The sequence below is a fragment of the Urocitellus parryii genome, chromosome 3 (assembly GCF_045843805.1).
Source record: "Urocitellus parryii isolate mUroPar1 chromosome 3, mUroPar1.hap1, whole genome shotgun sequence".
Lineage (NCBI taxonomy): Eukaryota > Metazoa > Chordata > Mammalia > Rodentia > Sciuridae > Urocitellus > Urocitellus parryii.
Window position 1 is genome coordinate 86,283,443 of NC_135533.1, and position 15,888 is coordinate 86,299,330.

The 15,888-nt window shown below is 40.7% G+C and overlaps 1 protein-coding gene across 4 annotated transcripts in view; it reads left to right on the forward strand.

Annotated features, from left to right (window-relative positions):
* Positions 1-15,888, forward strand: part of Creb5 (cAMP responsive element binding protein 5) — a 398,582-nt gene that overhangs the window by 296,081 nt on the left and 86,613 nt on the right. For all 4 annotated transcript variants that reach the window (XM_077795986.1, XM_026407467.2, XM_026407469.2 and 1 more), the window contains one exon: positions 3,233-3,343. In XM_077795986.1, the coding sequence (XP_077652112.1) occupies positions 3,233-3,343 (111 nt within the window). The remainder of the gene's footprint in view (positions 1-3,232; positions 3,344-15,888) is intronic.

The window sequence follows — 15,888 nt, forward strand, 5'->3', positions numbered from 1 at the left end:
CTTGAGAAGCCCTGGTCTTGAGTGAAGCAAAAGTTACTAATGGAAAACAATGCAATATCTTTCAGAAGTAGACCCTAAGAGTTCCAGGCCCTAGAAATCCAGACTTTTCTTTCTTAGTGTCCTGTCACCAGCTCCTCTGCTATAACTTGGACATTCCAAACACGGTTGAAGGGTAGTTTCTTTCCCTCAAGATCCCGCTCTGGGAAACCACAATTCCCTGGGCTTAAATCTTCAGACTGTGTCTTTAGGTGAAGGTGAGATTCATACCTGATTTGTAATGCTGCCAGGATGCACATTTCACAAAACATAGGTCAGAAAGAAAATGATGTCATCATTTATTCATTCCACAAACTTCTGTTGAGCACCTTTTGTATGCAAGCACAGTGCTAGATGATGGAGATTAAGAAGACCAGGGCAGGTTTTGCCTTCAAGGACTTCACAGGGTGTCATTTCTTGTCTTGAAAGTCAAATGCATTAATAATTTGGGAACATGAACTTTACTTTTATTATTACAAAAGCTCAGTGACATATATATACAGTCCAGCTTTTATTTTCCAGTGTGTGAAGAGGGGAAAATTCTTTATTTGGGAGTTATTGTGGTGCTGGGGATTGAACCCAGGGCCTTGCACATGCTAAGCAAGCACTATACCACTGAGCAGCACCCGAGTCCCTGCCTGGATGTTTACCAGCAGTGCTGAATATTACCCATATTGAACAAACTTGATCCATCTCCTGGCCTCTTAATTCCAGGCAACTTTTTAAAACTGTGATGGGGCCTTGACCTTACTTCGAGGAGGCGCTTTGCCCACACTGTATGTCTATATATGTGACAATCGTCAGTAAGATGGAAAATGCAATATTTTTTAATAGATAGAAAAATGAAGCCAGTTTGAAACCAGTATATGATGAGTCATGGGGTAGAAATAGTCATAGATGAAAACTTTTCCCAAAAATGGAAGGCTTGCTGACTCTGGATTCAGAAGCCACGAGTAGAGTGCTCTCCGCTCTTGGTAGTTTAGAAGACACTGGACAAACATCTGTACTTATAAAAGATCCTTCTTTGGAAAATTGAAGAGAAAAAGCTCATTTGGACTTGGGTTTCCCTCTCAAAGAGGAAGAAGGGGTCAAATGCTATTCTGACTCTCCCACTTCCAGCCTCTGAGAGTGAGGATTATTAAGTAGTATGCATTTTTCCCACTTTTTTTTATTGGTGCATTATGGTTATACATACTGATAGGATTTGTAGTAATACAAATTTGTATTAATGTAGCAATACATTTTGGGAGGCAATTAAACTCTTGACTTCTTTATGACTTACCCACTAGAGTACATGAATGTACCTAATGGCACTGAACTTGATGAACTTCATGGCACTTACCACTGGTTAAATTGGTACATTTTATCTTAAGTGTATTTTACAATTTTTTTAAAAAAAAATGATTGAAAGATTAGACTTTTAGGCTGCCCAGAGATTTAGGAGATACATGGGAGTGAATGTTTTATTTTTACTGAATTGATAAGGCTCAAAAAGTTTTACTGAAATACTCAGGAATACATGGGAAATTTGCTTTTACTAGCTCCTCTTGAAAGTTTCCTGTATCCACACCTTGCAGGATAACTAATTAGCTTATTGGCTAAAATCAGGCTAAGCACCCACCTGTCAGTCAGGAGAGAGCTTTTTGCTAACACTTTTACTAATTCAAAGACTAATGTCATAATTGTACCCAACCCCTGTAGTAGACATAAGAAATCATAGTGGCAGAATCTCGGCAAGAGAAGGCTCCTTGACTAAGCATGGTCATTTAGTTCAGTGATCACACTCAAGCTTCCCTTTAATTGGTGGGATTTCCATGCTCTATCCTTTGAACCTCCACTGATTAGAAACACCCATATTTTCCAACACTTCCCAGGTTAACTTAGAGTGAATACATGGCTCCCCAAATTTTCAGCCATTGTTTTTATGTCCACCCTTTGGTAATTATTTTGAAGAATTGGTTTTCCCGCTGAAGAAAGTCTAGTTATTTTCTGGGTGATATTAATAATAAATGTACTTGCTTTAGCTTATTCTGTGAAGTGTTCATTTTCTACCAATCAGAAAATATTATTAATCAGTTCTTCCTTGACTCAAATAGAAATTTTGCTGTAGAAGTTGAGCAATCCCTAATATGAAAATTCAAAATCCAAAACTTGGTTGTGCCAACATGATGCCACAATTGAAAAATCCCACATCTGCCCCCATGTGATGGTGGTAGTCAAATGTGGGAGTGTTCAACATACTGTATACAATTAGCTTCAGCCTATGCGTATATGGGGTATATGAAACATAGATGAATTTCATGTTTGGACTTGGGTCCTATCCTGGAATATCTCATTATCATATGCAAATATTTGAAAAATCTGAATATATCCTAAATCTGATGCACTTCTGGTCCCAGGCACATTGGATAAGGGACACTTACCTTGCATTTACTTCTTAATAGGCATACCCTGAAGACAAAAATAACATAACCCAGGTCAGGTATTTGGTTGATGTTAATTCTGGAGGGACAGAAGGCCAGAGGAGGATACTGCAGGAGCAGTCGTTCATGTGTAATCCAAACCCTGCAGCCACCTAAGGCTCAGCTCTTCAGTGAGGCCTTGACCAAGTTAAGAAGGAAAAGATACACCCAGGCAGTGGCTTAAACACTCCTGCTGCCTCATTTCAACTGCATTTATGGAATGGAGCAACAGGAAGACCTAGCGTGTTGGGAAATGTGGCTTTTAAGATTGTTTATTTTTCCTTATTCCCCCAAAGAATCATGTTTACTATGTAAAATTTATAGGGGAATATATCAAAGATATCCTGAGATACCACTTGGTATATTATATATCCTTTTAGCATTTTTCTATGCATATATTATTTCTTACAGCCATAAAAATTAGCATAATTAGTGGTACTTGGAATGGGTGCAAAAGTGGAAATATTCAATGATTTTGTTTGGAAATCATCTTTCATGATATCACTGTTCTCTTTGCATGGGGAATCTTCCTAGATGGCACAGCTTTGGGTGATTCCTTGATGTGCTGGTTCAGCTCAAGGCTCATGCATTGCTCACCATGTACCAAGCCTGTGGGTTTCTGGGGCTTCTTCAAAGAAATGCTAAAGGATCTGCTTGAAAGGGAAGTGGCATCTTTGTCTATGCCTTGACTGTCTTTCTCAGACTTCTAATTCTGTTGCTTTCCTTTCTCTTAGATGGAGAGACAAATGTCAGTGAACTCCAGCATCATGGGGATGCAAGGTCCAAATCTCAGTAACCCCTGTGCTTCTCCCCAAGTCCAGCCAATGCACTCAGAAGCCAAAATGGTAAATAACTGCTATAATCATCCTTTTATTACTTCATGAATTTTTCTTCTGATTTTTACTCTGACACCCAAATGTCAGTTAAGCCAGGTAGAAGTCTTCCTTCCCCCGCCCCCTGTATTGCTCTTTCTCTGGAAAGGCAGAGTTCAGAGATTGGCTCCCTTTAAAGATATTTGTTACAGACCCTTGGCATCAGATAAGCATGTCCCAAGTGTTAGATTGGCGCTGGTGTTAATGAAAGGGACAATTGAGGTTTTGGGAGATCCATAGAAGTTGGGGTGAGATTTACTCATTATGTGAAATAATCCAAAGTTCTAAGTCCTTCTTCAAGGTAATTACAGCTTCAGTGAACTTTTCTTGTCCCAATGTCATTAACACAGACCTTTAATTCTTAAGTACACACTGTTATGGAAATGCTTTGTGGTTTTTTGTTATAGTTGTCAGATGTGGTATTGATTTAAAAGGATGAGAGGCTTCATTTCCTTGCAACCTGTACTAAAAAGCGTGACTTCAGGTGACAAGGTTCAGTGACTTTTAACGTGATATTTGTGTGCGCTGAGGTCATTCTTTCCAATCTCAGTGATAGATTTATGCATCTATATTCCACTAAAGATTGATAAAGCCATGCCTCTCTCTCTCTGCAATACAAAGTAAACTTGCTGGTACTATTTAGAGAAGTTATTTAAAGTAGGTCATTCAGGATTTGCTTAGTTAAATTCTAACACCAAAATTAGTCAAGTAAAATACAGCCCAGCAGATTTTTTAGTGTCTGATATTGTATAAGGAAGGCATTTGCTAGAACTTTGAGGTTTATCTGGTCTACTGACTGCACTGGAGACTGTGCGTGTTGGTTGGTGTGAGGAGGTTATGGACAGCTCTGAAAGCTAGCCATCACCTCCCACACGGGGTGGAGCCAGCCCCAGGGACTTCCTTTTCAATGTCAGCAAGTTTTTTTTTTTTTTTTTTTTTTTTTTTTGAAGCCCGTTTTGGTCACTTTCGCTTAGAAACTTCACTCATCTGATGTGCAGCTTCTTGACCTGAGAAATCAACTGAACTCCCAGTGTTGGCTACTTTGGGCAAATAAAATCTGTGGTCAAGAGAGCTCTCTTTACTGTGCCACAGCCCCTGTGACGGGCCAAATGGCACCAGCCTTGCAGCAAAGCTCGTTAAATCTTTTTGGATTCGGCAAATATTTTTTCAACTCAAACCTTTTCAGAGCCAAACCAAATACTTGCTGGCAGAATAAAGTTCAAACTGGCATCTGTTTTGGAGACCAAAGTAATGCCATTTACCTTCTTTTTTTTTTTTTAAAGGAAAATAAAAAATGAACTGTGAAGGTACTTAAGAAAAAAACAAAATTAATTTCTTCATTTGCAAATGAATAGTGTATGGTTCTGGGTCTGAGATAGTATGCCCCCATCTGGATGGTTCTGGAATCTTCTTATTCCCTTCAGGGTCTGTCTTCCTTTTGAGGGATTTTCTAGACAAACTTTAGATGGATTCTAAGTTCCAATTCCAAACAGATTTCTCTGCTAATTGATTTTTCACTGGATTTTCTACCACCACTTGACCACCACCCTGCCTCTCCAATTGTTAGCAAAGAAGGAATATGCCCCCCAAAGTAGGCAGATTGAGAATTATTTACATGCATGCAAGAAATCATATCCTAGGGCAAATTAATGGTGAATAATGTTGCTGGAAACAAAAGGGAATTGGTCTGTACTTATAAAAATAGTGTTAGCCCACAAACCTTTGCTGAGTTGGATTCACTGAGCAAGCACACCACTCTGCTGATTCATGTTCTAAGTGAATAAATATTTCCAGGCCCATGAGGTCGGGGCTAATGAACTTGACCATGGAGATGGGGCCCAGGGAGTACAGCTATTCTTTCTGCTTCCAACTCCCACCCCTACTCCCCCTGTTATTGCCAATACATTAATCCAAAGGGGGGAAATGGTAGTATTGCCCACTTATGTTCGGAAGAATAGCATTTACTTAGTTGTGTGCAAAAGCGTTAAGTAAGTGAATTATAATATGTCATTCTGCATTTCTGATCTTATTCCGCCTGTTTTATTCACTGGAGAAACTGGTCATTGCCATCAGCTAACCACATGGTATTTTCTAGCAGCTTTGGGGCTGATCAGATGAAAATGTTTTATGAAATCCAAAGTAGTGAGGGAAAAAAAAAAAAAAAAACTTCCACGATTTTAATGTCAGCCAGAGCCTCTCCAGGTTTCTCTGAACGATGGGCTTTGTTTTTCTATGCCTAATTTTCTTCCTGTGTAAGACTAGAATGGATTCCAGATTTCAACTGAGAGTCTTGTTTCACTGTTTTCAAGGACTTTTCCTTAGGTCACACATGGGCTATTGTGATGAATGCACTCGGCAGGGTGTGTTCTCAGAGCACACAAGTCACCAGAGAGCTAAAGGGAGGTGTTGCCCACACAGTGCCACCGCAGGCTTTCTCTCCTGGGGACAGTGTCAGAGGGTTCATTGCAAACTCCCTATTGCCCCAGACAAAAGACATCACCCCGAATCTCTGGTGAAACGTGGAGGTCTGGGAGGTGGACAAAAGCTTAAGACAGGTTTCGCTTTCAAAGCACAACTTTGTTAGAGGCCATCTGACTAGGGGCTTTCCCATTGGAATGCATCTGTTTTCCTTGCAGAACCTCAATCATTTCTGTTGCAGAAGAGAGCAAAACGGGTATTCTTAACAACCTCTCAAGTGTGTCAATCTGGGGCATCCTAAATCAGGAAGCACACGTGCCGATCTTTGGATCTAATGTACATTAGTATCAATGAACTGTCCCATCGAATGTTATCATCATTCTGACTGATTATGTTTTCGTTTTATGGCTTGTTCCTTTTCTGCAGAATTAGGCTAGTGGGCATATGGCTTCACAATTATACAAGTGCATCTGCGCATACTAGGTTTCCTTGGGCAGAGCAGACTCAAAGCCCTGAGAGATTTCCATCTTTCTGACTACCCCCAATCGGTTCTTCTTTCCAGATTCTTGGGTTCTGGGTGTTTAAGTGGAAATGGGGTCGGCTAGGAAGAAATACACTGGATACCTCGTGGACCTTTTAACATTCAAAGGGAAAAGGGAGGGAAGAAAGGGCATAAGCAGAGAGAAATGGGAAAGGGGAGGGAGGAGAAGTCGGAGGGTGGGGGAAGTGTGAATCACAGTGGGACAGGTTTCCAGTCTCTGCAGTGTTCAGGAGGCTCTGGAGTGAAGGGACTATGGCATCCAGAGTCACGCAGATGTGTGTTCATTTCTTTTGGGGGGAATTGAGCCAATTTTATCTCACTTTTATTTAATAAATTGAAAGAAACTTGTTTTAAAGAAATTGATAATAAGTTTAGTAGCCAAATAAGCAGTAAGGGGTTGGGGGATTCATCTATATACCTGTCTCACTAAGAATGAGGTGACCACTATTCTAGAAACTGATTAGAAGAAGTGATGGCATATAAATGGCTGTTCTCTGGGGGCTTTGGAGGCCCTATCCACATCTTAGCTTCAGTTTGGAAGGGGTTAGTAAAGGCTAGAGAGTATTGATATGAGGAAGAAGGTATTTTTGGCTGTGACCTAATTTTGTCCTCGATAGCACCATGACAAAAGCATCGTCCCCACTTTATAGCTGAGACTGCTGAGGCTCTGAGAGGTTTAAAAACTGGCTAAATGAAACATCACTTGGCACAGGCTGATCTCCTCGTGGTCAAAGCTCTTTGATCATGACATTGATTCTTTGGATTAATAATATCACAATATTAAGCTGTCAGTAACTTTCAGATTAAATCTCCGGATCACCTGGAGAAGATGCAGAGTGGTTGGCGGTGTGGAGCTTCTCCCTGGTTTAACCAGTGCTCTGTAGACACAAACTAACCCAGCTCCACTGCTTCTTCACCCTAACACATTTTTGTCTTGTCTATTCTCATTCTCCATGTCCGTCTCTCTCAGTTGCTTTCCTTCAACATCTAGGTTCCTTGAACTGTGAAAGGTCCCATGCATGAGGTCTGAATTCAATCAAATCCAGTTGAAATAATGGGAGGTAACCAAACCTCACTAAGGAGAAAGGGTGGGATGGAGTGGGCAGGGACAAAGGTGGGGATGAGAAGGAAAGGATAAAACCGGATAAATTCCAAGCCAAGTAAGCAGCCTATAAAGAGGAGCTGACTACATTTGATTTCTTTGAAAGAGATTGGCAAACAGCAGCCATCCTATTTTTTTTTCCCTTGAGTGAAAAGCAGTATGAGTGTTCCTTAGAAAATAGAAGTTCTACTATCGCTGCCCTCATATGAATTGAGAGAGGTTGTCAACACCTCGAGCTGTTTCTTCCATGGTGATGATCTGTCATGCTTTATTTTGGTCATTGATTGTCAATACCTTGTCTATAGTTGAGTTTATGATTAATTGAATAAATACCTAAGTATATGCATTAATGAATGAATGAAAAAAAAAAGACTGTCTAGTCAAGGCCTTTCAGAAATGGAGGGTAATTAGAAAAGGCCTTGTCTGAACCCCTCTTTTCATAGGGGAGGACCCCAAGGCCCACTAAAGACTAAGAGGGATCCCTCCATCATTTAAGAACAAAGCTAGCCAACAAGCTCCAGCCTTCCCGTTTCTACCCAAGGACTGTGCCTTTTCGGTCAGCTCTACTGATAAATCACTAACAGTGCTGCTGTTGGCTCCTGGTTTCCTCCCCACACACTGGCAGACAAGAACTACGGCAGTATAATGAGCCATCCGTGGTTAAATATCCACTTTGTTTTGAATGTCAACCTGGGTGTGTTTGTGTTTGCCTTTTCCCTCCCTAATTATCGGGCTGGATGACTGTTTGCCTATGAGTGCCCCTTGGCCACCCACTGTCCAGCAGATAAATCACAGAGAAGCCTGACTCCATATGGAACTGCCTGGAAAGTCTATGCACCTGAAGAGACAGTCTCCAGGTAACATCTCTCAGGCACTCTTGAGAAATGCAGTTCTTTGATTTGCCTATTTGCCTTAATCTTCCCCAGCTTCATTTCCTAAGTTTAGGAATAGAGAGCCCTGAATGAGCAGGCTGTCTGCTTGGAGCTCTGCAGCCAGGCAGGAAGGGTTGTTGGCTTTAAGGAAGTGCTCATTAACTTTTGAATCAGGCTAGAGGACCTGTGTCCTGCAGCTAGCAATCAGAACACAATGATGGTCTGAACTAAAGTGACCACTAGTTTTTTTTTTCAGAATCATCCTGCTTCACAGCTTGAAAACCGTTGTTTGACGGGTAGACCAGTAGGAATTATGTAAGATCCGTGATGAAAACAACGACCTGTGCTTTCACTTAATAATATGCGATTTGCCTTCTTAAGGTAGAAAACAGTAATTGCCAACATTAAGTAAGCACTTACGCATGTGGCTAGAACCATATGAAGCATGTTGGCCATGTGTTCTCATTTAGTCCTGACAATAGTCTGATAAGGGAGATACTGTTCATCTCACTTTCCAAAGGATACGCTGAGGTGTTGGGTGATTTCTGGAAACGCACATAGCTAGTGAAATTTGGTGCTGGTATGTGAACCCAGGCATTGGACCTTTGGTCCCGGTCCTTAATCATGTTTTGATTAAGTAGCAGGGATGATCATCCTATGAATTTATATTAGTAAAGGGCTTTGTAAATTCCCATATACACTGTCTCATTGGAGCCTCATAGCAACCCTGGAGGGTCAGAAGGAAAATATTACTAATCCTCATTTTATAGGCACAGAAAATTTAAGTGTCTTTTCCAGAATCACACAATAGTATATCACCATCACTGGGCCCTGAGCTCTGGTGTCCTTTGATTTTTGTCCTGTTTCCACTATATCAGGTCATCCCTGGTGTCCCTATGGCAGCTAATTCTGAATAAAAGCAGACCTTTATAAAGCTTAGTGGTATCAAGTAAGATAGGCCACTTTTCAGTTTTGTCTATTAAATTCTGTAAGCCTCATTGAGTAAAACCTGAAGAGAAGTCCTCTCCATATTCCTGAATGGCCAAGTGCTAAATTTGAGTTTAGCTCTTGTCACTAAAGAAGAAAAACTACACTTTGAGAACTAATAGAAGCCCTAGCTCCATTCTGTTGGCTAAAAATGTGACCTCTCGTCTGCCATTGCCAGTTTCCCCAATTTATCTATAAAAAAAAAAAAAATTCATGTGGGAATATATTTGTCACCTCTTTAATAAAACATAAAAATCAGATTATGAAATCACTGATGGGTGCTAGCAACTATTTATTTATGTCCCCCAGAACAGACTATGTTCCTATAAGAAATTATATTCCATGCCAGTCAGAACCCAAACATGTGAGATGATCCATTTGATTATATTTGTCTTAGAAACAAGAATTTATAAATTATCAACTGTCTATCAATCACCAAATTTCAAAGCAGAGAAGGGTTTTGGAGATTATTTTAGCAAAATCCTTTCCTTGGAGAAACAAAGAGCCGAACTCGTCTAAGATCACAAGCTGTTAGTAGAAGGGAATTAGAACTGAGATTCCTGATTGTCAAGTTCATTGAACTTCCCTCTCCTAGTGCTAGTCAGGAGTGGACAGGGAAAGCCTTCTGCTGACCACCCTGAGTGTGCTTTCTAAGAGAACTGTCCCTGAAGCAAATTCTGCAGAATTCGATTAGTGGAGCAAAGTACTTGGTGGAGACAGAGGGTCAGACAGCTTGTCCCTTACATGTCAACTGGGAATCGAAGGGAACCATCAGGTTACCCCAGGGAATGGGCTCAATTCTCTGGTTGATCCTGGGGCTTGGTGGTCATGACAGCCAAACACAAAGCTGTTCCCATTTGCCAGTAAGTGTTTCATTTCTTGGCGTTGCATGAAAATCACCTTGATTTTTGCCCAACATTGACCAACATAATAGCTCCACATCACGTCACTACTTTTTCTTCAGGCTCCCACAGCTCTGTGCTGTCCTGGATGTGGAGTGCCGAGGGAGTCCTCTGCTTACACAAGCACTAAAGGTTATTGAACTAGATCTCAGTCTGATCAGATCTCTTCTCAGGGCTCTTGCTTCTCCACCCTCACAGCTGGCTCCTCGTGCACACGCTCAGACATTCTCCCGGGACTCATTGTTTTCCCAGTTTTATTTCTTTCTCTTTCTGCCAGTATCCACCCTGTTTGGGTCACCATGGTAATAGGTGAAATACAATCCCAATATTTGCTCACTGCCTCTGTCATCCAGCCCAGCACGCGCATTGCTGCGTCTTGTTTTTGTGTTTGTTTAATGTTCCCAAGCCTGAGGTCAGACACATCTGGGCAAGGAAACTGCACAGGGTCTGGTTCAGAACATCCTCTCTCAACGTTTTCAGCGCGTCTTCCCCGTGTATGTGTGTACGTGTGTGCGCATGTGTGTCCCTGTCTGTTTTGGAACACTGTGGGAATAAGTTCATCTTGTGTCAGAAAAGCCAGGGGGAGAAAAGGAAATTTAACAAATCTTGTTACAGGGAAGCTCTGTTCTGCAGAGATGTATTTTGGTCTTTTTCTTGGAATGTACGTACACTTCCCAAGATTTTTGCCAGCACAACTAATAATGAAAGTTTGCTTTGCACTTTGAGATGATGGTTCTGCCTTGACTTGGGTTTTCTATGTGGTAAGTACAGAAGATCTGTCAGAAAATTCAGGCTTTGAGGGGGTTGGAAGCTGTGGTATTGGGGTAGATAGGAGGCAAAGTTTTCTTAAAGGTTTGGTGTTTTATTTTCATAAAAAACAAAAGGGATAAGATAATCCAATCTTCCAGTCTAAAAATAACAGAGTATTTTTTTTCTCTGTTGGTATCCTTTCAAAATTCTCTTTCTATCCTGTTAGTTTGAAAAGCTAGCTGGAGAGTATTGTATGATTGTTTTATTTGCCTTAGTATGAATTAGAGGAATGGCTAGATTCTCAGAATAGTTAAGTCCAAAAATAAAGGCACACACTCTAGGTAGTTGTACTTCGAAACTACATGCGCAGTCACCAGAGAAGAAGGGTTAAGGAGAACAAGATTTCCATCCAACTGTGATCTTGTGTTCCAGAGATTAAAGGTGCAACCAGGCAAGTCAGTAACCTGATTTCAACCCAGGACCAGGATCTGAGGTGTAAGGAGCACTTGGATAGAATTTCAGAGTTGGCCAAGGGTTTCACTTGCATCCCTTTGCGGAACATCCTTCTCCCTTTGAGCACTCTGTGTAGGACTGCATAGCACCTGTGTTTCCACAACACGTGGGCTTCAGTCTGGTTCCTGTTCCTTGCAGTCCCTTCTCCACTCAGTTCTGCCTTTCAAGATCACTCACCTAAGCCATCTCCTCTCCAGGATCCTAGCACTTTCCTGAGGGCTTCTTGCTCCATCTGACTGCCTTTCCCATCCTTTCCCACCTCTCTGTTTACAGTTCCTTTGACCTCTGCAAACTCCACCACTCCTTTTGTCAAGACTCAGCTCAAATGCATTCTCCCTGGGAAGTCTTTCCATCCCCCGCCCCCCTAGACAGAGCCAGGGTGGACTCCACTTGATCTCTGTGTCTCTTCCCCATGGAGTTTCCTTGTTTGTGTACCTGCCTACCTGCCTGCAAACTACCTGAGAGCAGAGGCCAGCCCACACCCCCAGATCAGCAACTCTCCTGAACAGGCTAGGTGCCTCCCAAAATGTTGATAGAATCAAACAGTCTAATATACTAGTTTAGATGGAGGTGTTGCTATGATTTAAGATGTCATCCCACATTATGACTATTCATGTTTTCAAAGTTTCAGGAGAAGGTAGGATTTTAACTCATATGATTGATTTTTGCAAGGTAGAATTTCAGGATCCATAATAAGTGGATGGTAGAGAGATGTTTGAGCAGGTGCAAATCCTTCCTATAATTTCCCAAATCCCTATATTGGTACCCGGGGGGTCCTGCCAGCCACGGTCAAGTGCAGCTCTGCTGAGAAGTTCTGCATAAGACCATTGGGCACCCTCTGAAGGTGAGGTGGCCTTATATCAAATACTTGGACACTTCAGTATTAATCCAAGACTTTTAAAAAATGCACACATTCATAGATTCCAGTGTAGTTTCAGTCATAATTAGTACAAGGTGGCAATCTTTTGAGGATATGTTAAAATAATTTTTAAAAATTTTTTCCTCACTTATATGTGCAATATATAAAAATTGTTTTCACAGTGAAGTTTATATACTGCATTTAAATTTGTTCATACCACATGTATTTTTCCTATCATTGAACATCTATTAAAAACATTTTAATAATTATGTAATTTTTCCTATAGATACCACATAATGAGTTAATTATTACATTATTTTTAATTCTGGATATTTGAGTATTCTCTCTAGAAATACTCCTTAGATTATAAAAGTATAATAAACAAAAAACTGATCTGAAATTATCTATTTACACCTTTAGTTATTTCCTAGGAAGAGTCCCTGAAAGGATTGACAGGCCAAAGGGAATAAACATTTTAAAGACTATATATGCTATCAAAGTTCTTAAAAATTATACTTTTATTCCTTCCTGAAATATGAGATGTCCATCTTATAGTAGTTTTCAGAAGTATTAAGCATTATTATTTATTAGCAAAATCTTTACCAGTTTTTTCATTTTGTACTGATATCATGGGTAATGTTGGATAGCATTTTCTGTATTTGTTCAGTGAATTTTCTTTGCTAAGTCTGTGTACTATATACTGTACCTTCTCTCTCTCTCTCTCTCTCTCTCTCTCTCTCTCTCTCTCTCTCTCTCTCTCTCCTTTTTGTTTTGCTTTAAGTGGTGTGGGAAGGGTTTAAATCCAGGTCCTTGCAATGTGCCGAGCAACTGTTCTATCATTTACCTACATCTCAGTTCCTTCCTCTGTACTTCAAAGCAAATTTTCCTCTTCTTTTTAGCTCATTTCATTGATTGAGTGATTGATTGTTACTGGATCTTTCTATGTTGCCCTAGCTGATCTCAAACTCCTGGGCTCAAGTGATGCTCCTGAGCAGCTAGGGCAAATTTCCTTACTTGGGGCAAATACTAGAATCCAGGAAACTAATGACAGAGCAGGCTGTACTCCTATGACTGCATTGTTCAAATTCTTATCAATTAATCAGTTTTCCTATTTTATTATATTAATTATAAATTTATGCTCTAAAAAATGTGTTTTAATAGTGTGTTTTTGTTTGTTTGTTTTGTGAAGTTTTTTTTGTTTGTTTTACATCACACTTTTGCTTAGAGCAGTGTTTTATTCTATTTTTTCCTAATCTCCTTAAGCTTTCTGATTTTTATAATTATTCAATTACTTATTGCAAAATTATGACTTCCAGTGAGTGTGTCTCTTCCACATTTTCTATTTTTATCTAGCCAGGACTCTCTTTGTTTAAATGTTTACTAAAGTATTGCCAATAAATCAAGATATGTGTTTATATCATTCATAATGACCTGAAGTAGGATTATATGGATCCTGCTTTTATCCCATTTATGACAAATCAGCCTCTGACCATTTTCATTTCACTAGTCACCATGTAAGTATATGAATTTAGAATGGCTGAACTTTATCATCATTCCTGGATGGTTAAATGTTGCCAAATCCGTTCTTAAGCAAGAAAGGTAAACAGGAAATCTCAGTGGTTTAAGTCCATGGGGTGATATCAATTATTATTTTAAAGTTGAGTAAGTCCTCTGTTAACCAGACTGTAGCCTCCTTACTGGTGTCTGGCTCCCTAAAGAGAAGGATCTAAATACATGGCACATAGTTGGCACAAAATGTCTATTTGTCAAATGAATGAAAGAGGAACTAATTATATAGTATAAAACGTGTATTGGGTGCTGATTGTAGACCATCTTAGTATGCGCCTTCCATGTGGTAAAGGTGCAGTAAGGAACTACACAGAAAGCGCTTAGACTGTGCACTTACACGTCTTATCTCCCTGGTAGCTCTCCTCATCTTTCCAAGCAGATGAACTAAGGTGCAGAGGATAACTGAGATAACTCAGCCAGCAAGCGATATACCAAGAATTAAACCCAGTCCTGGCTTCTGAGACCTCATTCTTTTTTTTATTTTTTATTTGTTCTTTTTATATATGCACGACAAGTAGAGTGCATACTGACGTGTGTACAAGGAGTATAACTTATTATAATTAGTGAAGGGAAAGCAAGGAACGAGAGATGGGTGAGAAATGAAAGAAACCAGACAGAGATACACATGAGAGTTTAATTTGTCAGCTTTGACAAATAAAGGCCGTTTCTCTATAGGAGAGAGAGGCAAAACAGGCTTGACTTTTATTGGGGAGGCTCAGAAATCAGAGCTGGGTAGGTCCTCATGCAGGTGGTTAAAGGTTGGGTTGGTGCTAAGGGAGTGGTGAGCCTTCCTCAGAAATGCCCTTGGGCGGGAAACTGAAACTTTTTCCTTAAAATGGGGGCTGTCATTTAAGATGGCCATCCAACTGCTAAGCAAGGACCTTATATTCCTCCCTTTTTGGTTTTTTATTGGACCCCTTAGGGAATGGGACTAGGTCAATCTTCTATAACTGCTTCCTGCTGAGAAGGGGTGGTGTTTGAATCCCTCATTAGAGGGATGTCATTGGAGTGATGATGGAGGTTGAGTGGTGGTAGAATGCTGACCCCGATGCCCCATTTTTTTGGTGAGGGATTGGTATTCCTAGAGCAAAAGCTAGTTTATAGTTTGATTAGAGATTTTTTGGATTTGGTCTTGAACCCCTCTAATGATGTGGGGGGCAAGCATTAACAGAAGGCTATGGCAAGGAGAGGGGTCAGGAAAGGAAGCGCCCACTGGAGAAGGGGGTGACTTAGCTGCCATCCTTCAGTAGGGGAGAACGGTTGTTTCCCATGTTCAAGGTCCCGTTGGAGTTGTTTTATCTTGTCCTTTACTATATCAGATGGACATAAATATAGCATTCCCCCTGTAGGTACAGGCAAAGTCCACCTTTTTTGGCTGTAAAAAGATCAAGGTCCCTTCAATTCTGCAGAACCCCAGCAGCTAAAGAATCCAGCTGGGACTGTATGGTTCGTATGGTTTGAGCAAGTTGCTGTAAGTCTCCTAGAAATTGGAATGGTAATTCCTGGTAAGAGTACCCCTGGGAGGTGAGTACAGAATAAGGGAGGAGGGCAAAAATGAGAAAGGTTCTGCAGTGTCCTCGTGGTCCTCAGAGACCGAAGGAAGATGGGAGGCTCTGGTCTTGGAGAAACGCAGCTTGAGAGGGCCTGTGGGTGTCACTGTGTAAAAGGGCAGAGAAAACTGTTTTAAATGAGAGTTATAGGTTGGTTCCACAATCTTGCTATTGTGAATTGTGCTGCTATGAACATCGATGTGGCAGTGTCCCTGTAGCATGCTCTTATTAGGTCTTTGGGGAATAGACCGAGAAGGGGAATAGCTGGGTCAAATGGTGGTTCCATTCCCAGCTTTCCAAGAAATCTCCATACTGCTTTCCAAATTGGCCGCACCAATTTGCAGTCCCACCAACAATGAACAAGTGTCCAAGACTGTGGAACCAACCTAGATGCCCTTCAATAGACGAATGGATAAAAAAAAATGTGGCATTTATACACAATGGAGTATTACTCT